This window comes from Rhinopithecus roxellana, chromosome 2 (assembly GCF_007565055.1).
Source record: "Rhinopithecus roxellana isolate Shanxi Qingling chromosome 2, ASM756505v1, whole genome shotgun sequence".
Classification (NCBI taxonomy): domain Eukaryota; kingdom Metazoa; phylum Chordata; class Mammalia; order Primates; family Cercopithecidae; genus Rhinopithecus; species Rhinopithecus roxellana.
Window position 1 is genome coordinate 77,821,612 of NC_044550.1, and position 24,583 is coordinate 77,846,194.

A 24,583-nucleotide genomic window follows, 5' to 3' on the forward strand; every position below is an offset into this window, starting at 1 on the left:
GCTGACCTATCAATTAACAATGTTTGAGATAGTAACTGCTTTGTCAGCCTGACTGCCATGAGTAGATACCCTCTGCTGACACACAGTGGACACAAAGCATGCGTGAGAAATCCTTGCTGTGTTAAGCCACTGAGAGTTGGGTTTGTTGTTGTTACTGCATCAAAGCTTAGCCTATCCTGACTAGTAAAAACCTTATGGAGGCTGTCGTAAGGGTTAAATGCTTGTTTGTAAAGTGCTTCATTAGTTAGTGTTCAGGGAATAATAGTAATATTAACTATTTTAAATGATGTTGGTGTAACATGCACAGTGACAGGTCATAAATACAAATAAAACTGCTACTGAATTCAGCAAAGGGAGAAGTTTGTGAAGAAATTAAAAGGCTATGGGATACAGTAAGGCCTTTTGTACAGCCTAAAGTGTGGGAAGAACTTTGAAGCGTTTACAGTGGAGGAAAGAAATTCAAAAAGAAGGGATTTACATGAATTAACATATAGAAGAAGCACAAGTTGAGTTTCCCTCGTCTGAAAACCCAAACTCTGAAATGCTCTAAAATCTGGAAAATTTTGAGTTCCAAAATGGTGCTCAAAGGAAATGCTCACTGCAGCATTCTGGATTTTGGATTTCTAGATAAGGGGTGATTACTGGTAAGTATAATGCAAATATTCCACAATTTGAGATGTGGAACACTTCTGGTCCCAGGCGTTTTGAGTTAAAGGATACTCAACCTGTATCATGACATGTATGGGTTGAAATGTAGGCTATGTTAAGTGGACGAACAGAAAATGAAGTTGGAAAATATGATTCTAAATCAACATTCTGAAATAATCTAGATGGACTGCACAGGAAAGAGGTATGAATGGTGAAGAAAATAATCATGGACTTGAGTCATACTTTTCCCTGTTCTTTGTGATGGTGAACTTCGCATCATTAAGCTATTTCCTTCTGTACTTTTCCATCTGTCTATGATTCCTATACAGGAAGTCCTTCTAATGGGGATGATCTAGTCACCACTTGCTATGTGGTGTTGATTAAGTCAAGTAAGCAGACACCAGTCTCGTCCCACCATATACTCAATCCCACTCACCTAGTGCCACACTGTGGGGATAATTCTGCTAACGGGCTTGACCTGAAATGGTTGGACCAATTACTTAAGAACATTTTTATTTATTTATTTTTTAAATTTGTTTATTTATTTATTTGGAGACGGAGTCTCACTGTATTACCCAGGCTGGACAGTGCAGTGGCGTGATCTTGGCTCACTGCCACCTCCGCCTCCCAGGTTCAAGTGTTTCTCCTGCATTAGCCTCCCAAGTAGCTAGGACTATAGGTACACACCACCATGCTTGTCTAATTTTTGTATTTTTGTAGAGACAGGGTTTTGCCACATTGGCCAGGCTGGTCTGGAACTCCTGATCTCAGGTGACCCACCACCTTGGCTTCCCAAAGTGCTGGAATTATAGGTGTGAGCTACTGTGTCCAGCCTAAAAACATCATTTTTTAAAAAAGAAAACGGAAAAAAAGAGTTGAACATAGAACCAGTAGTAACCATATTCTGGCTGTAGTTAAAAACATAATAACTTTGTTTTGGCAAGCAAATATAGCAGTTCCATCTGATAGAGCAAAAAAGAAAAAAAAAATGCAGTAAAGTAAATTGTTGCTCACTGCATAAGCACTGTCCTTCTGTGAAAAGGCTGTTTTCTTTCCAGGCTCACAGTAACAAGTTTGGAAAGTAATATCCAGAGAACATACAGAGGAAGTTAAAATTCTTAAAACTTGGCTAAATTTGATTTAGTTTCCTTGAGGTGTTTAGACATTTTGCTTAGAGTGAGAGGGGGTTTCTGAAGCAGATTTTTTAGTCAAAATTATATCCCTGGAGGTATGAAAGTACAGCAGGGCATCCTCCCTGAGCAGGGATAAGTGTGGCTATGGTGTCAACTCCATAGCCAATGATACAGCGCTGGCCCAGAAGTCAGAAAATCTGGCTTTACTTTGGGTCCTGGGACCAACTTCTTTGAATTAAGGTTTTCTTTCAGGAAAATAAAGGGGCAATAATTGATACCTGTCCTATGTATATTATAGGCTGGTCTGAGCTAAAATTAGACATTATATGCAAAAGTGCTTTGTGAAGAGTAGAGTGCTTTTCAAAGTTAAAGTGTTATAATAAAGAACCATTTATTCCACACAGCTCTGCATTGTGTTAGATTTATAGCATGAAAGAAAAACCAACAACCTAAAAAAAAACAAACTATATCAGATCCTCTTGCTACTAATGTCAATTTCTTTTTAAATTACAATGGAAGAAATGTTTACTGTGGGAATGCAAGCTGGGAGAATTGCAGGACCCTCATTTTATAATGTATCTCGCTCCTTGGGTTTCTGGCAGAGGGAGGCTCTGTGCTTAGAACTTGACTCTGGTCTAATTATATCGTTTGGCTGGGGCAGCAAAGCTAGTTGGCATTCATCCTGTGTGTCTACTTGATTAATATAACTGGGGATCAGGACATTTGAAGTCAGAATGCCATATTTAACGAGGTTATTGCAGTGCAAGACTTCTGTCCTAAGGCAGCATTTGCTGTGTTGAAAAACAACATCATTTACAGCACTGCCATCTCTTTCATGTTCCCTTCCTTTATTCTCTTAATTAAGTGATATCTTTTACACATGTAATGTTGTACACATAAAAATCTGAAGTAATCAAAGAAAAATGATAAGAAAACACTTAGCAAACTTCAAATTTAGAAATACTGTGTAATTTTTACTAATGTGTAAAGTGAACTATTGTTTTTTAAATTCTAAAACATAGCTTCTTTGGTACTTAAGCTTTTTTCCATTACTTTAAATGAAGGTATAATGTACCATAAAATGCATAAACCTTAAGTGAGCTTGATGATTTCTTAAGTGTGTGTATGTTCACATACATACTACCCAGATGAAGATATGTGCCATCCTATCACCTCAGAAAGTCCTCCTGTGCCCCTTACCAATCAGCACCCACTCTCTGCCATGTAACCATCATTTTAACATCTGTCACCATATATTAATTTTTCCTGTTATTGAATTTCAAATGGAATCATAAAGTATGTATTCTTTTTTGTCTAGCTTTTTAAATTCAAAACAATGGTTTTCAGATTCATCTGTGCCTTGGTGTACATCAATAGCTTGGTTTTTTTATTGCTTAGTAGTATTCCATTGTATGGGTGTACCCCAATTTGTTTGCAGATTGTTCCATTGTTAGACATCTGTACTGTTTTCATTTTTTTGGCTATTATGACTATATGTGCTATGGCCACTCTTGTATCAGTCTTTCTGTTAATATATGCATTCATTTCTCTCGGGTGTATATCCAAGAACAGAATTGCTAGGTCACAAGGTAGGGTGTATTTAACTTTAGTGGAAACTGCCAAACAAATTTCCAAAGTTGTTGTGCCATTTTAAACTCTTCCTACACTGCCTAACTTTTAATTTGGCCAATTATATAAAATTATGTTCTTGGAAAAATGGGTTTAAAAATAGTTTTCATAAACTATTTGAGTGAGATGCCATACACCAGCATAAATTTTCACATAAATTTGAAAAGAGTAGTTAATTAATCAGTTATCTTATTTCTTGATAGGGAAGGATTAAAACCAAGGAGGAAGAGATAAAAACACAAATTCATTAATTTTATAGCATAACTTTAAAATTGTTAATCAAAAAGTATCGTAAAAAATAAACATACTTAATAAAAAAAGATTCACCAAAAACACTAAGACAAAATGTTAGAAACAGTATCATATTTTATCAATTCCAGGCTGTATCATTCTCCATTCCCATTTTAACCTATCTAAAATTAGGAAACATCTTCCAATCAATGACAATTTATATTAAATATGATATGATGTAAAAAGAACTTGTGTCAGTCAATAGTAATATATAAAAGAAATTAAAGACATGAGAATTAAAATTACCATTATATTTGGCTGTCAGATGAGAAAGATGCTTTAAAAATTTACTACTCCATGGTTCTGAGAGACTGCTAGCATAAACACCCTCACATAGTGCTAGTGAGGTGTCAATCATCATCACCTTTCATGAAAGTAATTGGATAAAATTTTTAAAGATCCTTTAAAATTCCTTTCAATCTAGTTAAGTTCACTTTTAGGAATGTATCTGAAGGAATAAATACAGAATAAATACATAAACAGCTAACCTCATGATTTTATAATGATGAAAAACAAAGCAATTTAAATGCTGACCAATGTTGGAGGGTAGTTAAATAAACACTAAAAATGAACTATTATGCAACTACTAAAAATTTTTAAATAATTTATTTATTTGTTTATTTTTGAGACAGAGTATTGCTTTGTTGTCCAGACTGGAGTGCGATGGTGTGATCTTGGCTCACTGCAACCTCCACCTCCCAGGTTCAAGCGATTCTCTTGACTCAGCTTCCCGAGTAGTTGGGATTACAGGCACCTGGCACAATGCCCATCTAATTTTTGTATTTTTAGTAGAGACGGGGTTTCATCATGTTGGCCAGGCCTGTCTTGAACTCCTGACCTTAAGTGATCCGCCTGCCTTGGCCTCCCAAAATGCTGGGATTACAGGCGTGAGCCACTGCACCCAGCCAAATAATTTAAAATAACTTCTAAAGTTTTTAAAAAATGCTTTTTATTGTTGAATGAGAAGAAAGTAGAAGAAAAACAATATTAATTGCTTGATTCTACAATGTTTAAAAACATAAAAATATTAATATATGGGCCGGGTGCGGTGGCTCAAGCCTGTAATCCCAGCACTTTGGGAGGCCGAGACGGGTGGATCACGAGGTCAGGAGATCGAGACCATCCTGGCTAACACGGTGAAACTCCGTCTCTACTAAAAAATACAAAAAACTAGCCGTGCGAGGTGGCAGGCACCTGTAGTCCCAGCTACTCGGGAGGCTGAGGCAGGAGAATGGCGTAAACCTGGGAGGTGGAGCTTGCAGTGAGCCGAGATCCGGTCACTGCACTCCAGCCTGGGTGCCTGGGTGACAGAGCAAGACTCTATCTCAAAAAAAAAAAAAAAAAAAAAAAATTAATATATGTGTATTATAAAAATTAACTATGCCAATATTAATAATGATTATTTCTGGGTGGTCAGATTATTTTTGTTTACTTCTTTATACTTTTCTCTGTTTTTGACATTTTGCACAATTAGCAGTGAAACCTTGAAAGTTATTTTTAAAAAACACATTTATAAACAGCTATAAATAGATTGACCAATTCATAACATGGGCATAAAAGAGTAAGTCAAATCCCACGAAAATCAGCTAATATCCATTGCTCTGTTTTAAAAAAAAGGAACTTAGAAAAAATCTGTTCCTAATCAAGCCTATGTAACAGGCACGGCAGGGTAAAATCAGGACAGGCCATTTCTGCTTGGCTAGAAAGTGCACTTTTGTTTTTGACTTCATGAGTTATAGGACTCATAATCGGAATCCTCATCACAGTACAGCATTCTGTAAACATTTTTTTTGTTTTTACTCATAAAGAGCTTGGAATTTTCTGTCTACACATTCAATTCATTTGACTCATCTTTTTTTTTTTTTTTTTTTTTTTTTTTTTTTTTGAGGCGGAGTCTCGCTCTGTCGCCCAGACTGGAGTGCAGTGGCGCAATCTCGGCTCACTGCAAGCTCCGCCTCCCGGGTTCACGCCATTCTCCTGCCTCAGCCTCCTGAGTAGCTGGGACTACAGGCGCCCGCCACCTCGCCCGGCTACTTTTTTGTATTTTTAGTAGAGATGGGGTTTCACCGTGTTAGCCAGGATGGACTCATCTTAAAATCAGACTGATCCCTGGGTTTAAAAATGTTAAGGGGCTAGTGCCTTTTTTCAGTGATTTCAGTAAAACGTGATGGTAACGCTAAGTTTTCAAATATTAAAATGATGTTCACTTTTTTTTTAAACATAATTCTTCCTCATGTTATGCTATTTATTATGATCATGTCATCCCTGGCAGGGAGAGTGAATGAGAGGCTGCCCCAGCCCCTAAAGAGGGAATTTCACAAATGAATATCAGAGCCCAACTTTGATTTTGCCTCGGTTGTCTTTAAGGATCCAAGATGTGAATCTTATATCTGAGTGTAGGGAGGAGCAAGGAGGCTATGAACTACCAGGGGGCTTTCCGTCCAATGAGGATAAGGAAGCTCTGTAGGACATAACAAACAGACAACCTTCTGAGGCCTGTCAGACTCAAGACGCTGTTCATAACGACATTTTTGGTGTGGGCACTGTGCTGTCACCTACATTAGCTCAGTAAACCTCACTAAATCAATTTGAAGCAGGCAGGCAAGTCACTGTGAGCCTTAGAGTCTGTGCGTGTTTAGAAAGCCTTATCAATGGATTCCCCTACTATTTCTCAATGTGCTTTACACTAAATGTCTCCCAGTGTTGCTTCTCTGGCAGGGGAAAAATGCCCCTGTCCTTGGGGACAGGAGTTCACGGAATATAGTACTTGAAGAGTCAACTAATAATGAGGTCCATATTAAAAATATACACTAGTCCCATTAACTGAGACAGAAAAGCAGCTGTCTGTCTGGTTAGACGGACAGGGATGATTTATGAATGTTGTGTCAATTGTCGACACATGGTACAAAATAACAACTAATTCATTAAAACTAGTAGACCATATTTGGGTTTTGACTTTTCAACAGCCCTTAAAAAAGTCCTTTTCCAAGTCTCCAGGTCTATCCCTTTTAGGTTCTTCTGTCTGACTCAGATACTGAAATGTCATTAGAAATCCCTTTGTAAGTTACAGTATCTATTGCCACAATTTATACATACAAACTTTATTTCTCCTTTCACTATTACTGTTCTGTATCAGGAACCATTTATTCTGTTTTTTTATTTTTGGTCTCGTATGAAACTGTTTAATACATTTCCACTTCATCTCTTTCAACACTAATGCTTTCAGTTATGTTCTGGTCTTTGGAAAAGTATAGCCTTACATTGCAAATTTTTAAAAAAGTAAACAGTATAGCGTATTCTATGTCCCAGATTACAAAGGGGAGCTCTGGAACTGATACAGAAATTTGACCTTATTCCTAAAAGGAGAGAAAGAGGAAGGGTAACACAGTGTTTACAAATAGAATCAGTTATTTATTTAGAATGGAGCTTTGCTTCTGAGACCGGGTTGTGAGAGTGCTTTGGGACTGGATAACTCTGAAGAAAGGCTTAAAAAGATAAGTCAAGGCTGATCCTCAAGTGGAGTTTGTGTGTTTGCGTGTGTGTGTATGTGTGTATGTGCATGCACGTGTGTGAGTGATGAAATTCCTTTCAGTGCTTGAAATCTCTTTTTTGTGTTATGGTTTTTGAGTGATAGTTTGCAAGCTGCTATATATATTTTTTTCTGTTTAGAATTTAAATGGACATGAGCATGTTTTAAATGCAAGCAAATACATATGTATCCATCAGCTGCCTATCAGAGAAACAGGCAGCCATTTTCAACTATTCCAAACGCTGAGTCATCTGGTTTACCCCTGAATCTCTCTTGAATACGTCTACCTCTCTATGTCACAGTGCCAGCACTCCAATTCAGACTTCTAGCATTTCCCACCTGGACTTTGCAATAGTCTCCTCACTGGTCCCTATGACTCCAGTCAGATCCCTCTTAACCATGCTGCATACTGCTGCCAGTGTGTTGTGTATAAAGCACAAACCAAACCCCTCACAGTGGGTCCTCCAGCACTTGGTTGTAATCCAGGCCCCTCAGCCCAGACATGTGGGCCCTGAAGGATCTGGGTTGCCTCCTCTCCAGCCCCATCGCCAACACAAGCATCATACTCTAAATATTCCAGGTCACCACAGTTACCTTTGCTTGGAATGTTCTTCTTAGCTCTGTCTGGAAAGCTCCTTGTATACTACTTTATGTAATATAATTTGGCAATTTAAATGTATAACCTTAGAAACAAGGAACTAATCTAAAATGTGAACTAAGGTCTAGACAGAGCTACTTATCACAGCCTTATTTATAATAGCAGAGAAAGTTGTGTGTGTGTGTAACAATTTAAGTGTCCAAAAATAGGCAAGTAAATTATGGCACATGGTATATTATAGATTAATTAAAAATGATGCTGACAAACTTTTGGAAGACACAGAAAACACATGTTTATTCTAGAAAATGAAGTAGGAGATCAGCAAGACTTGTTTTCTGAGCCTTGGTCAAGACCCTCCTGATCAAACCAGGATGTAGCCGAGAAACTGGCCAAAACCAGCTAGGACCAAGAGGGCAACAAGGGCAACCTCTGGTTGACAGTCTATAAATGACGCCATGGCAATGATCTGGAAATGACCTTATCTAGTTCTGAGAACTCCCTGCTCATTTTCTAGTAAGTTAATGAATAACCTACCCCTTATTAAGCATCTGTTTAAAAGTGGGTATAAATATAGCTAGCTGGCAATCCATGAGTGCTACTCTGGGCCACTCTGCCTATGGCATAGCCTGGCTCTGTCTATGGAGCAGCCATTTTGCTGTACGCTGTGGCTCTAATAGAACTTGCTTTCTGCCACTGTCAGCTTGCTCTTGAATTTTTTCCTGAGTGAAGCCAAGAACCCTCCTGAGCTAAGCTCCAGTTTTGGGGTACACCAGATTGAAAAAAACTTAGTGACTGGAAGATGCAAGTATCCAAAAATACATTGTAAAAGCAAATGAAGAAAAAAAAAAAAAAGAATAGAGACATAAAACAGAGTAAGAGATGGGGCTAAAAAACACCTTTTGGTTATTAGGTAGGCCACAAATTTGCCTCTTAGATTTCTGTCAACAAACAGAAAAAATCTAGAACACAGTTGAATATCTACAATATAAAAACATTCCCCTTGCTTGAGAGAAATACAGTTATTCCACACATGAATTATTCTGGTGAGTCCCCACGAAGAAGTCAGAGTGCAAAATCTAAATGAGACACAATGGTAAGTTTGCTAAGATTGCTTCTTAATCACCAATAAAAACCATGGCAATCGCACCAGCCAACCCAAATCTCTTGTAGGGAGTTAATATGAAATAGTGCATGTTTTTAGTTTTCTTGTGAATTTACCTTGCTTCAGGAGTACATTTTAGAAAAACAGAAGGACCTAATTACATTCCAATTAACCTTCTTGAAGAATAATTTTTTAGTCACCCTTCTGTTATACTTAATGAGTCTGAAGTTGTACTTGCTGTAAAAGTACCTAAAGCCAGCTAATCTAGCTTGACAATTAAAAATAGACTTATCAGAATGCATAATTAAAAAGCAGGAGTAGAAGGAGGGAGACTGGTGAGAAGCCTACTGCAGAAAGTCAGGGAAGAAGCAATGGTGGGAATGATGTTAGTGATGGTCACAGAAACCAGAGTAGTACCATTGATAATGACAAGAATAATATCATCTGAGTATTGTAACAATAGCAATAATAATATAAATGTATAAAATTATCACTTTGTCAGGGTTTTCAGTGTATAAATACCAATTTCTATAATAATATAAATGTATAGCATTATCATTTTGTCAGGGTTTTGAGTGTGTAAATACCAATTTCTATAATATAAATGTATAACACTATCACTTTGTCAGGGTTTTGAGCATGTAAATACCAATTTCTAGTTAGCCAACTTTAATTGCATTCTTGAATCGAATCTAAGTTCCTTCATTGACATTTTCTTCTGTTAACAAAAGTAAAGCCCAAATTAAAAGTAAAATGCGCACAAAATTCCAGACTAGGGGAATGAAGAATTGCTGTTTGGTGAATTCAGAGTTTCATGTTGGAGGATGAGACATTCTAGAGATGGACAGTGGTGATGGTTTCACAGCAAGGCGAATGTACTTAATGTCACTGAATTGTATATTTAAATATGATTATAAAGGTAAATTTTACGTTACATACATTTTACCAAAAAACAAAAACAAAAACCGAAAAGCAAACACCACACATGCACACAACTCCCACACAGCTCCAGTATTATCTGATCTAACAGGTAACCTTGCTCAGGCAAAACTAACTTCTGCTGTAAAGACAGGCCTGCGAAACCTGGGCCTGCAGAGCCACTGATGGAACCCGCCGCAGAGGCTGCTCAGAGAAGTCAGCGCTGCTCTCTAATGCTGGAATCTGCTTCAATGTGCAGATGTTAAACAGCAGCAGTTTAAGGCTTTTCCATAAGAACTATTTTAGGATAGGTGTTGTTAGGTATTTACTTGGTACAACCATGTCCCCCTGCTCCCAAATAAGACCTCATTTAAGTCCAGGTGGGATTGACAACACTGCTCCTTGGTGTATCCTCTGAGAAACACTATTTACAAAATGGAACTATATGCAGTATGAGTTGAACATCCTTTATCCGGGATGCTTGGGGCCAGAAGTGTTTTGGATTTTTTTTCAGATTCTGGAATGTGTGCATTATCCCGAATCCAAATAGCCTAAATTCAAAACGCTCCAATGAGCATTTCCCTTGACCATCACGGTGCTCCAAAAGTTTCAGATATGGAGCATTTAGCATTTGGATTTTTGGACTACATATACTAAACTTGTAATTTGTTTATGAACAAGTTGAAAGTTGGGAGGCATCTACCAAAGATGATAACATGAGTTTTAGAGAATTTTGTTTGTAATCCAACTCTGACAATAATAACCCAGCGGGACATGCTGCCCCTACACAGCACATAATCAAAGTAAGTATTTAAAGATGAGAAGCTGCTTTTCTCTGTCTTCTGTAGTGGGGTGGGATGGCGACATGCAAAGAACTCATCAAAGGATATTATAAAATAAGCTAAAGGGGGCCAGGACACCTCCCTGTTTTATCTCAGTAGAAAATTCTGATTGGGCCAGAAAAAGACCCTGATCTTTGAAGAGTGAGTTTTATATAAGCACCAACATCCCAGGGTCTTTGGTCAGTTTATGCACCTTAGAGTTTGATCAGCTTCTGTCAATAGTATCAAAGGCCAAAGGAAAGTCAAAATGAGCCACAAATAATCTAAAAAAGACCCCCAATAATCTAATACCATTTCTAGCACATTCTTACAATGTATGTGAAAAGAACAGAATAGTTAATGATATTGACAATAGTATCTTAAAGTTGCAAAATAAGCATAAGAAACAAAAAGAAGACGATATATAACAATGATAGCAGTAGTTACCTGCATGAAGGAGTTAGGCAGATATTTAAATATTTACCCATTTTACAAATTTTCTAGAATGAGGATGCAATGGACAATATAAACCATTGTTAGAAAATATGAAAACATTACTTTTTTTTCTGTAGAATCTTTCTTAACTTCCTTGTGCCTGGTATTAATTCCTCCAACATTTTAATACATTGTGTTATTATTGTTACACATACCATTCTCTATCATGAATACTTATTTAAATTCCTTTCTCTCCTACCAGCCTATTTCCTTTAGAGCATGCATCATGCCATTTGTCTTCTCATGGCTGGGGATTTCCACTGTTGCTGGCATACAGTTGCTACAAAATGTTTTTGTTCCAAATGAAGCATTTAGGTACTAAAAGTGTATTACTAGACAGGGTTTACATTTTTCATCCGTTGTGGAGGAGAGTTTGCAAAAACCAAAGAAAAAAACAGTAGTAGAAACTAGTATCTTCCCTAATTGGTGATAATACTATAGGGATAAATTAGAGATAGAAGAGAATTTCATAGGAATGTAGGGAAATGGTGTATCTGTTGCTTTGGTTTAAAACAATGGCAAATAAGGACTTCTGGCCTGCCTAAGGAATTCATATTCTTTCTGAGACACTGTGTATTTGAAATTGAGAAGCTCAACAGGCTGAAATGAATAATCCCTGAAGAACAGTAGGGACACCATGAGATAAAAGCCATGGAAGAATCAGAGAGGCTAACTTACTCTCCGTGCAAGAGAAGAGAATAAAATGAAACATCTTTTGTGGCTAGAAATCATAATCACAAATACTAACCTTAGATACAAAAACCACCCCTAAAATATAGTGTAATGCATATTTTGGCATACGTATGAGGTAGCAAAACCAAAGTGTCTCGAGTAATGTCTCAGTGGTGTATAGGATCAAATCTAAACCACAGAAGTTAGGCTTGTCTGAGGCTGAACTGCTTTGTGGGCTGAGGGGGTCTGTCGCTTATGGTAGATGTACACATCCAGGCTCACTCCTGGGGCCCTCACCTTCACGTGCTAGAGAGGGACTGGATGAAGAAAGGATGAAGGGGAAGAAATGGTAGGTGTGTATGTGCATGACTTTAGTAATTGCTACGACAAATAAAGAGAGGAAGGCATTTATTAATAATTCATCATAATTTGTTCACAGGTCTCAGAAAGAGACAAGCAATAAAATGATTTTGAAAAAGTTGTGGCACAAGAGTATAATTTGGAAAGACATCCTAAATGAAAACAATAGTGAAGAGATGCATCAAGAATGTCAGGAGTTATGAAACCACAGAAAAAAGTGAGTGAAGGGAGATGATAAACTGGAACATTTTTTGAAACAGATTTTATGCCAAGGAGATGCAAAGAAGTCTGTGGATGAATCAGCCTGGAAATAATGGGAAGGAGAGTCTATGAAGTTCATAGGAGCAAAGGCTTAATAATACCCCAGAGAAAATTATGTAGCAAAAAGCAAACGCCAGTGCATTTGTTTGATAATATCCATTAGTGCAAACTGTCTGGCAGAAAACAGCAACAAGCAGAAAAATACCTTGATTTTAAAATCTACAAGGAAAAAATGTATGAGCTATTCAGAATAGATATGTGTGACTAGTATAAGATCAAACAGGCCGGGCGCGGTGGCTCAAGCCTGTAATCCCAGCACTTTGGGAGGCCGAGATGGGCGGATCACGAGGTCAGGAGATCGAGACCATCCTGGCTAACATGGTGAAACCCCGTCTCTACTAAAAAAATACAAAAAACTAGCCGGGCGAGGTGGTGGGCGCCTGTAGTCCCAGCTACTCGGGAGGCTGAGGCAGGAGAATGGCGTAAACCCAGGAGGCGGAGCTTGCAGTGAGCTGAGATCCGGCCACTGCACTCCAGCCTGGGCGACAGAGCGAGACTCCATCTCAAAAAAAAAAAAAAAAAAAAAAAAAAAAAAAGATCAAACAGTAATTAACTATAGCTGTATTTGAAAATGCTCAAATGCTTGTTATTTAAAGCAGGGTTCATAGTATGGAAATAATAGTAGATGGACAATAAGGAACATGAAACAAAATCAAGGAATGAGATAAGAATCAAATAATCATTTAAACAAGGAGGAGCCTGAAGCCAAACTAAACTATCCAAGAGCAAGGGCTAATGTATATTAAAATCCCTAAGGTTTTATTTTCTGTGGTAAATATTAAAATGCTATTTTTTGGTTAATATTTCCAAAAAATTACAATATAAAAGGAGATCTGGAATAATACATCATGAAAATCTAAACACTGTTAAAACAACGCAATTTGTCATAAATAAAAATTGAACTCAACCAAAAATGTTCCCAAATAAGGATATGGAAAATTAAATTGTGGTACATCTATGCCTTGGGTATTATGCAATCTCTAGCAGTTATATATATATATATGTAGTAACATGAAGTTTATTCATGAGAGAGATTTAAGTGAATAAACTATTTTATACTGTATGAATTGTAGAGCTAAAGTAATGCTACGTATATAATTTTTAAAACAGATTTTCTTAATTTACATTTGTAAATATCTTTGGATTTTTCAGAAGAATGAAGATATTTAATTGGCTCTGAATTCTTTTTATTAGTAGTAATCGCACAGGGCTCTAAATAATCTTCAAGAAAAAATAAAGGAAAGCACTTTATTTGCTTATATCTAAGAGGCTTTATTATTATTATTATTTTTAATTAATTGATTTTTTTGAGACAGAGTCTTGCTTTGTCGTCCAGGCTGGAGTGCAGTGGCATGATGTCCGCTCACTGCAAGCTCCGTCCCCCTGGGTTCATGCCATTCTCCTGCCTCAGCCTCCCAAGTAGCTGGGACTACAGGTGCCCACCACCACGCCCGGCTAATTTTTTTGTATTTTTTTTTAGTAGAGACAGGGTTTCACCATGTTTGCCAGGATGGTCTTGATCTCCTGACCCAGTGATCTGCCTGCCTCAGCCTCCCAAAGTGCTGGGATTACAAGCGTGAGCCACCGTGCCTGGCCTAAGAGGCTTTATAAAACCTTTAATAAAAATACTGCAGAGATAAAAGATGTTGCTCCAAGAGGCATTCTGTAGTTCACATACTGCATTTGTCTGCCCGTGTTTCTGGAAATCACTGAGTAAGCACTAAGTGTATGTAATAACTAGAAAGAACTTACATAGCGAATCCTCATATGAAGGAAACTACCAAATCTTCAGTTATCTCTGTTTATGATTTCGTCTCAGAGAAAGGTGTCTACAAACTAAGGGAAAGTGAATCACAATTGAAGGCTTTGGCTGGGGCCACCAGGATGTACTTCCCTAACGCCTGTTTTCCTAATGATCAATTTGCCTATGCACATTTCAACCAAGGTCTGTTTCCCTTGGGAGTTTATGCATCAATTTTAGTATCCTGTCACTTCTTTTTTGGTCCACTCTTTGTCATTTTGGGATTATTAAGCCATTCCTCTAAAGTAATTTTTGTTTCTTTTGTAGTTCTAGTAAACAGTCCTTACGTTTGCATTGCTTTATGAATATGTAAATTGTCTTATATCTTTGTGGTATATGTTTTCCTACTTTACTTTTAAAGTCTCTAAGAATTGTGTTTTTTTTGAGACAAGGTCTTGCTGTCGCCCAGTGCAGTGGCGTGATCACTGGAGTGTAGTGCCGTGATCATTGCTCAGTATAACCTTGAACTCCTGGGCTTAAGGGATCCTCCCACCTCATCCTCTTGAGTAGCCAGGATTACAGGCGAGTGCCACCATGTCCCGAGCACCACCATGTTCAGCTAATTTTTAATTTTTTTTGTAGAGACAGAGTCTTGCTTTATTGCCCAGGCTGTTCTTGAAATCGTGGTCTCAAGCAATTCTCCTGTCTTGGCCTCTCAAAGCACTAGGATGACAGGTGTGAGCCACCGTGCCTGGCCTAAAGTATCTAAGAATATTGAAAGTCAGTCTTTCTAAATGAAGACTCTCCCACTAAGGCATAATTTCATTTTTATTTTTGGGACATTTACACAGATGAAAAAAAAAAAACACTAAAAAAGGTTGTCAGTGAAGGAGGATGGATTTTACGTGACTTTTAAAAGATTTAAGTATTTAAATTTATTTAATTTTAACAATTTTAAAAGAATTCAGACAACTTCTCGTGAATTTCAGTTAGGGAGAGGGAACAGGGTTATATGAGAATCACCTGGGGAGTTTCCCCAACTATCTATGCCTGGCATCCTCCCCTAGATGCAAGAATTTTGTGGGAATTTGAGTGTCACATTCTCTTTCTGTTAGTTAAAAAAAAAAAAAAAAAAAGAAAAGAAAGGGCATGGTATCTGTCCTTGGCTTCCTACTTACTTCTGAACATATTCTAATTACCACACTGTTCATGATCATTCACAAAAATTTTTTCAGAGTTTATTATTTTAATTAAAATAGTACCGGTAAAAGCCAGAATTGATTCTGAACATCAAAGATCTGTTGTTCAAGAAAACGTGTACTTGGTGGCCACATCATAAATTTCTGTATCATGAAGTTCTAGTTCATAGCAGTATACTTCCTTTGATGCAAAGGGGATAGGGGATCAGAAACACAGTTCATGACACAGTGTTTTCAAGGACAAAGGTTATACAAAAACAAGAATGTCTGGGTTGTCTGCAATGGAAACATAGAAGTGTTGAGGCAGACTGACCTGGCAGCACTATGCCCAGCAGGACTGGGCCAGAGAGGCCACGCAGGCATGCTCCACACACACAACCCAATCAAAAGCAGGCAGCCTAGTGACTCACCGGCAGGGCAGGATCCGGACAACGTCATTGGGTTTGTACCCTTCAATACAAACTGCACAGTTGTCAAAATCGGACTCTGTTTCCTGCAACAGAGGAAGCACAGATGAGCCTATTTTCTTAGCTTCATCTCTTGTGTAAATATCCAAGCTAAAACCCAAGGAGAGCTTGCCTGGAGCAAAGCTTTTGGTAGTGCTGGTGCCAGTTTTTAAATCAAATTTACCATCATTTGGACTAGTTTCCATTCCTTCCAACCTCTACTTTTTGTTTCTAGGTTCCGCTTCAAGTGCTTTGGTGAGGAAAACCATTTTCTAAAGTACATTACTAAAAATGCTGTTAATTATAATCAGAGGCAACATATCTAAATTTTCAGGATGAGAAATAATACTTATGGTGAATTATCTGAATGATATTTAATCTATCCATTCTTCTGGAATCTAGTGTATAAAATAAATATTAACACAAAATGGTAGTTCCAATTTTTTACAAGTATATAAACCTCTTTCGATGCCTCATAAGATAGTGCTTATGTAATAGTCTTTGTACTTTTATTACTCTCTGATTGAGGGGAAATAACATACTGACTAAAATGTACTTTAAATTTAGTAATGCCTTTAAATAAATTTTATCTTATAAGCCCAGTGGTGTTTTTATATACTTGAAAAATAATAGCACATAATTTGTGAGATAAATCAATTATTCAGAATAAAGACAATACCTGCTTATATGTGGAGCTGTAAATCCCTTACATTGCCCCAAGGAGCTCCAAACCCATGTATTCTAATCCATTGCTCTAACTTGGCCTAGGGAATAAGGAAGACCCTTAGAAGCCCGTAAACCTGGGCAGGACTGCTTTGTTTTCCCTCCTCAAGATATACTATTGCTTCTGGCTTTATGATATCATTCTACAGTGAAGGAGACTATTGAAATGAATTCGGGGCTCTGTGTTTTGGTTTTTAAAAAATTTTTATAGAGACAGGGTCTTGCTGCATTGTCCAGGTTGGTCTTGAACTCCTGGCCTCAAGTGATCTACCTACCTTGGCCTCCCAAAGTGCTGGGATTATAGGCATGAGCCATACCACCTGTCAACCTTGGGGTTCTGAATACTGGATTTCAGAGGCATTGAATATACTTCCTGCATTTATACTGTAGACTTGAGTGGAGAACATAGTTCAGCACATAAAGCTGTCTTGCTTGCAAAGATTCATGAAAAAACTTTCTCAGGTCATAACATCAGGAACAACCACTTTGATTTTATCTTGTGGGACACTAGAATAAACTCATGAAATATTACTTGAATATTGTTTCCTTTGCACTGGCTGCTAGAAAGCTACAACTTAATTTTGAGACCCATTTCTATTACATATTTTAGATAATCCATTTGTGTACTAATTTCATTCTGGCTTCATCTATTTTTTTATACACTTATCAGTTTTTTTTGAGACGGAGTCTTGCTCTGTTGCCCAGGCTGGAGTGCAGTGGCCGGATCTCAGCTCACTGCAAACTCTGCCTCCCAGGTTTACGCCATTCTCCTGCCTCAGCCTCCTGAGTAGCTGGGACTACAGGCGCCCGCCACCTCGCCCGGCTAGTTTTTTTTGTATTTTTTAGTAGAGATGAGGTTTCACTGTGTTAGCCAGGATGGTCTCCATCTCCTGACCTCGTGATCCGCCCGTCTCGGTCTCCCAAAGTGCTGGGATTACAGGCTTGAGCCACCGTGCCCAGCTCTCATATTTTCTATACAACTATCTTATTATCATAGTATATGCATTTTATAAGAAACTTTAAATTATGTTTGATTAAGAAGAGTATAATAACATATACTGATAGGACAACTGTTAGCATATATTTCCCTTTGCCATCCTTTCCTCTCTTCCACCCTGGCTGTAAGAAAAGTTAGAAGCTTCTTTGAATAGCTCCTCACCAAAAAGAAAAGAGGCTGTTACCTTGTCACCCTTCTTGATGGTCCTGACCTGGAGTTTGCTGATGGCTTTCTTTGCTGCATCCCCCAGTCGGCGCTGAAAAACCAAAACGTGCTTGTTAATAATAAAGATCTGTAATTCTTAACTTCATTTCTGATGTTGTTTAATATACTAGGGCAGCTAGCTCTGAAATCATGCACATGTGGCATGAATGCAAACAATCATGACTAGAAAAGATGGGGTAGCGGCATTTGTGCATAGCGGCATTTGTGCAAGGGGGCTCTATCAGTTGAGGTCTATAAGAGAGTTTTGCCACAGAGAGTTCTTCATGCATAGTGTTAAGCAAGTGGCATGTGACAAAGACCCTGCCCTATAGTTCTACAGTGCAGGTTATATGTGCATATACTAGCCAAAAAAAAAAAAAAAAAAAAAAAAGGAGTTTAGTAATTTGTCACTCTAGCCACTCAATTTGCGACACAGAGATAGTCAATCTGGAGTAGCTGGAATAAACTTCATCTCCTCTTTTTGACAATCAGGATTCATTGCTTGGATATTCCTTCCAATCTGCTCATATAGGCATAACATTGGTTTAACTTTGTTCTATTCCATCACATTCTCACATGGCAATTTTACCTCCTTTATGCATGTTTAAGTGTGAGTGTGCATACAGAAAACTACATAAAACATAATGTTCAGTTTAGCAAATAATTATAAAGCAAACACCGGAGTAACCACAACGATCCATGTCAAGAAATAATATATCACTCTCTTCCCATTTTTGGCAGAGAAAATTACCATCTTAATGAGCCCTGCAATAATGCAATCAGAGGGTGATGAGGAAAACTGGGAGAAGGATAGGGTGGTGAGTAAATTAAACTTTAATCAGTCAAGAAAAAAAAATCATTCATGTGCATGTGAGTTTTCTACATGTTTTATCTTCTTCTTAGGTATATCTATTTCTGGTCTGCAATAGATGTGTATATGTAGTAGTAAAACATTAGAAGGACTAAGATTAAGAGGGTTAACATTTAAACACAGACTAATCATTTGCTTTCACTAATTTTGTTCCTTTTGGAAAAAGCACTCAAGCTTCTTGCTTTTCTTTAAAATAGTGAACATATATTAGTGAACAGTTAATATATCCTAGGTGCCATGTTAAAGCTATATATGCATTATCACCTTTGATATTATAATAACTATGAGAAAAGCACTATTTAATAGAATTAACTGAGGCTTACAGAGCTTAAGTAAATTGTCCAATATCACAGAATTAGTGAAAGGTAAGTCAGAATCTGAATAAAATTAAGTTTGACTTCAAAATCAAAGTTCATCTATCACCCTCACCTTTTTTTACAAAACCACCCGATCAACTAATCAGCCAGTCAGCCAACCATCTAACATCTGACCAGCCAGTCAGCCATCCATCCAACATCTGGCTAGCCAGCTAATCAGTCAACCAACCATCCAGTCAATCAGAATCACTGTGTTTACCATGTGGCACTTCTCTAAACACACAGCAGTTAAAGTAATTAGCAGAAAAGATGTTTTCCTTGTCAATTCATTTTTCTCTTTGGTAGTTTGTCCTTCATATCTAAAATAATATTGACATTTTTATCAGAAGGGTAAGTTTTGGCTGTTTCCTAAAAGGAGACCTATACCATCGAGATTTATGCAGAAGTCCATGAGTAGCTAGCAAACTAAGGCAGCAGGCAAAAATAGAAAGTCTTTAGTGATAAATACCAAGGAAAAACAGGAGACTGAGAGGAAAAGAACTGAACTGAGGTGAACTAAACATGATGGAACTTTCCTCTCCTCTTCTTCTGGTTCTTAGGTATTCATCCTTTGACTTTAGCTCAAATCATTTATTCAGGGAGTCCTTCCTAGATGTATCCAACAAGATCCCTCTCATCTAGACCCTGATAACACTTTATACCTCTGCACTGTCACATTTGAAATTTGAAATGTGTTTTTGTGATCAATTACTGTTAGATTGTCCTCAGATAAGCTCCCTGAGGGCAGGCCTGTGCTTATTTTTTGCTTCACATTGTCCCCTACATCCCCAGCATATATAAATAGAATCAAGCTGCCTTCAATAATAGGCAGTCAATCATTCAATCTATATTATTCTGTGCCAAGTATAGCTTTGGGTTTTAAAAAATGGTAATGAAAACACATGCGCGCGCGCGCACACACACACACACTCCTATCAACTGTAGTTTAATTTATAATCTAGTGAAAACTCTAAATAATGAGTTAATAAAATCTTAAGCCAATAGTGGTTTTTTGTTTTTTGTTTTGTTGTGTTTTTTTTTTTTTTTTCTCGGAAAACAACCTGAGAAATTTAGCCAGTTAACGGGAATATTTAGGGACAAACTGTAAGTGATACACGTTGTAAGGTAAGCAAACCTGTGGTCCTAGCTTGGCAAACCTAGCCAGTATCAACTGACGGCTGCTCTCCATTGATGGACCCTGGGGCAAAGATTGAAAGGTATTGAGAAAGGGCTACTAGTTATTGGAAGTAAATGCCACAGACCTGTAGAATATTTTATTTAGAATAAGAATCTGAATCCTAAAGAAACAAATACTGTTTTTCTTTTTCAGTAAAGAACTCAGATTATTTTTGCAATTGTGTTTAACTGGCATTACATAATATCACACCTAATTCAATCACTTAAAAATTTTTTTTGAAGACTAAACAGAGTAATTAAGTAGAAAAATATATTTTCATACAATGGTCATAGATTATACTCAAAGGGAACTTTTTTTTTTTTTTGAGATGGAGTCTCATACTGTCACCCGGGCTGGAGTGCAGTGGTGCAATCTTGGCTCACTGCAACCTCTGCCTCCCAGGTTCAAGTGATTCCCCTTGCCTCAGCCTCCCAAGTAGCTGGGATTACAGGTGCCGGCCACCATGCCTGGCTGATTTTTTTGTATTTTTAGTAGCAATGGGTTTCACTGCGTTGGCCAGGCTTGTCTTGAGCTCCTGACCTCATGATCCACCTGCCTCAGCCTTCCAAAGTGCTGGGATTACAGCCATGAGCCACCGCGCCCGGCCAGGAAGTCAACATTTTTAAAAAGCAGGTGAACTAGAAATAATGTTTTCAAGATTCAATTTCATTTAAAATAATGTTTTAGCAAATGAAATATGCTCTTTTTAAATGTGGGCATGTAGGGGAAGTTCAAAGACTGCATTAAACTTTGGTTGTGTATTTAACTTAACAGTTGGCTACATCTGAATAAAAATAGATGGCTTTTGAAAACATTCTCTCAATCTCTTCTAGAGAAAAAACTCTTTCCATGCCCTTTTAAAATAATGCAGGCTGCCTTTATTTTTTTTAAATGGCATGTCCTTTGAGGAAATGTAAAGCAAGCTGACGTTAAGGTAACAGGGATTTTGGCTAACAGTAAAGTTAATGGCTAGGGAATTAGAAAGACGAATTCCATTACTGGCATTTGTATGACTGAGCCCTGGAGAGGTTAAAGAAGTTCAGCAGAGGATTAAGTCGGAGATGGGCTTCCCAAATTAGCAGAATTAATAGATTGAGGGAAAGGGAGTAAAAGAGACAGTCATGTGTGGCTTAATGACAGGGCTACATTTTGAGAAATCCATTGTTAGGTGACTTTGTCACTGTGTGAAATCATGGAAGATACTCACACAATCCTAGATGATACTGCCGGCTATATACATAGGCTCTATGGTCTAGACTATTGCTCCCACGCTACAAACCTGTACAGCACGACTGAATACTGTAGGCAGCTGTAACACAATGGTAAGGATCTGTATATCTAAACATAGAAAAGATACAGTAAAAACAGGATATTATAATCTTATTGAACTACCGTCGTATGTGTGGTCCATTTTTGACCAAAGTGTAGTTATGCAGTGCATGACTGTAATAAAGTCATCTTCAACTACAAGTCTATGAGGCCTTTCTCCTAGAAGCCCTGAGAAATCAAATGATTCACAAAGGTAGGAAGACATATTTTCCTTAATCATTCTAAAAAATGGTATAATGGTATTCTCTTCCATTCCCTTTCCTGTGACATTCCTTGAGTTAAGCCTCATTCTGTATGTTATTGATAAATGATGCACATAATTTCTCCTCTTTTGAGGAGGAAAAACATAGCATTTTGGCAGTGGCAGATAAAGGATATGAAAGTCTTCCCTGGCAAGGGCAGAACAGATGGTCCAGATACCTGGGGAAGGAAAATCAGCTTCTGAGATGTATATGATGATATGGGATCATGTAATTAAATATATATATTTTTTCTGTAAGAGTTCTGGATTAACAAAATTAGGGAAAAAGCACTACAAAGTTTTGAAAAAATGCAATTTCCATATGCATGTAAACAAGTATTATCGATCGCAGCTATGGGAGCTCCCGGGGGGAAAGATCAATGGGTCCCGAACCGAGCTGAAGAAGAAGCTGTTCAAACGCCGGCGGGTGCTGAATCGGGAGCGGCGTCTGAGGCACTGGTGGTCGGGGCTGTGATAGACCAAGGGCTGATCACGCGGCACCACCTCAAGAAGCGGGCGTCCAGTGCATGTGCCAACATTACTCTGTCAGGGAAGAAGCGCAGAAAACTCCTCCAGCAGATCCAGCTTGCCCAGAAAGAGAAGGCAGCCATGGAAGTGGAACCCCCTTCAAAGCCAGCCAGGACTAGTGAACCACAGCTCAAAAGGCAAAAGAAGACAAAAGCTCCCCAGAATGTAGAAATGAAGGACCTTGAAGATGAGAGCTAAACCTCTTCCAGTAGAAGATTCTCAACTGGAGCCAGCCTTCAGACTCAGTGGTTGTTTTAGAGGACTTTGACAAAAGCAGTGCCCCTTTTCACTCTCCAGATTTCCTCCTACTTAATGGCCTACTGACCTCCCCTAGAGGGATGTCTTTGGGAGGGAAGACAGTACAGAAGAAAGATCGGAGAAGGGCCTCTCTAGCAGTCAACTCCATTTGTAATAAAGCCCTAGCACTCTGAAAAAAAAAAAAAACCAAAAAAACAAAAAACAAAAAAGAAGTATTATCAGTATATGCATACTTATTTCTTTGTAGGTGGCATGAAAATTACACACCTACAGAGAAGACCCCATTAAAAAAATTACATAAAGAAAAAAGTACCACTTTCAACATTTTAAAAAAGTTTTCAATATTAAAAAAAATCTCACTTTCAATAATTTTCAAATGAGTTTTACTGGATTTCCAAAATGCGAGTTAAAGAGATAAGTAAAAACATAAACATTTAATGAAATGGCCCAATAAGGCTACTGTTGCTTTTGTAATTGATCTCTTCTGTCTTTGGGTTTTTGATTGCACTCACTTTGAAGAGGGAAGGAAAACTACAGGCCCTGCTCAAACTGAATCTTGTACCTAGCCTGAATAGAGAATCTAGGGATTGGAACCAGAAGTCTGTTACAAAACAGACTCTTCCCTTTGCCATTCTCAGAAATGCAGAGTAAAGTGATGCTAATGGAAGACTCAGGGACCACTTCAGGTGGATTGAGGAACCATCTCAGGTTTGAGTCAGCCTTTTGTTTCAGGTAGGGATTCCACTCTCTTCTCTAGGGTGCTCCTATGAATTCTTTCTAATCTAACCAGACCCAAATCATACTTATTATTATTATTACTATTTTTGAGACACAGTTGTGTTCTGTCACCCAGCCTGGAGTGCAATGGCGTGAATCTCGGCTCACTGCAGCCTCTGCTTCCCGAGTTCAAGTGATTCTCGTGCCTCAGCCTCCTGAGTAGCTGGGACTACAGGTGTGTGCCACTGCACCCAGGTAATTTTTGTATTTTTTTGTAGAGACAGGGTTTCACCATGTTGGTCTTGAACTCCTGACCTCAAGTGATCTGCCTGCCTCGGCCTTCCAAAGTGCTGGGATTACTGGCGTGAGCCACCGGTGCCTGGCCAAAAATCATGCTTCTTACTAAAGCTTGTTAGGTGTTAGACCATTGTAATAATTAGGTTTCTCCATCTATTTGATCTAAACAGGCATGAATATATTTACCAAGGTTACTGGTTTCTCGACAGTAGTGAAGATAAACTGTGTTATGGAAAATAAATACAGAGTCATGTATTAAAAGAATAAAGTCCTACATAAATTCTAACAAGAATGGTAAACAGCAGACTCCAGTTCAACCCGAGACACATAAATTAGTAATCTAAATATTTAAGAAACTGAGAAAAATAAGAAACTTTCCTCTTCCTCTGTTCTGTGTTATAAATAGAAATGCAGTGAAAGTGATAATACAAATTTGGAACATAAGGATTCCAAAACATAGCATCAAAACTGAGTTTATTTTCTTCCTATCTCATTTGATTGGATAATTCTGTATCATATTTGTTTTTTTCCCCAACAGCTGTATTTTATGATCATGTTCATTGTCATCATCACCAAGTGGAAAGATAACTAAGTGTTCTTAAGTTCTAGGTGAAGGGAGGCCACTGCCAAAGTAAACAGAGTTGGTTCCAGTTGTGTAAAACCTACATGGTCATGAGTGACACAAACATTTTCCTCATGCACTCTAATACATAATAATGATCCTTCCAGGACTGGCTGATATGATAGAAGTCATAGCATAGCCAGTCCAATAAATTTCCATGGTGTGGATCACCACTCCACAAATCTAGAAAAATAGATAAAATAATTTGACTATTTCAATAGCTGTGATGACCTCACAGAGTGATGCCATAAATCTGTTTGTGAACACACAATGTGAGGTAGAAACATCAGGGTTTGTTGTGGTTGTTGTTGTTGTTGGAGGTGTTGCAGAGCAGAAAATAATGGTTTCAAAGTTAGAAGA

General features: G+C 37.9%; 1 protein-coding gene and 1 pseudogene across 4 annotated transcripts in view; one reads left to right on the forward strand and one right to left on the reverse strand.

Moving 5' to 3' along the window:
- RNF150 (ring finger protein 150) overlaps positions 1-24,583 on the reverse strand; it is a 285,048-nt gene that overhangs the window by 61,895 nt on the left and 198,570 nt on the right. For all 3 annotated transcript variants that reach the window (XR_004053457.1, XM_010355929.2, XM_010355930.2), the window contains exons 3-4: positions 17,808-17,879; positions 15,868-15,950 (exon numbers count right to left, since the gene is read on the reverse strand). Coding sequence is in view for 2 of the 3 variants with exons in the window: in XM_010355929.2 (XP_010354231.1) it covers positions 15,868-15,950; positions 17,808-17,879 (155 nt within the window). In the remaining variant the exon portion in view is untranslated. The remainder of the gene's footprint in view (positions 1-15,867; positions 15,951-17,807; positions 17,880-24,583) is intronic.
- LOC104656336 lies at positions 21,863-22,767 on the forward strand (annotated as a pseudogene). The gene has a single exon (XR_747116.2). The product of XR_747116.2 is annotated as an uncharacterized protein C11orf98-like (transcript).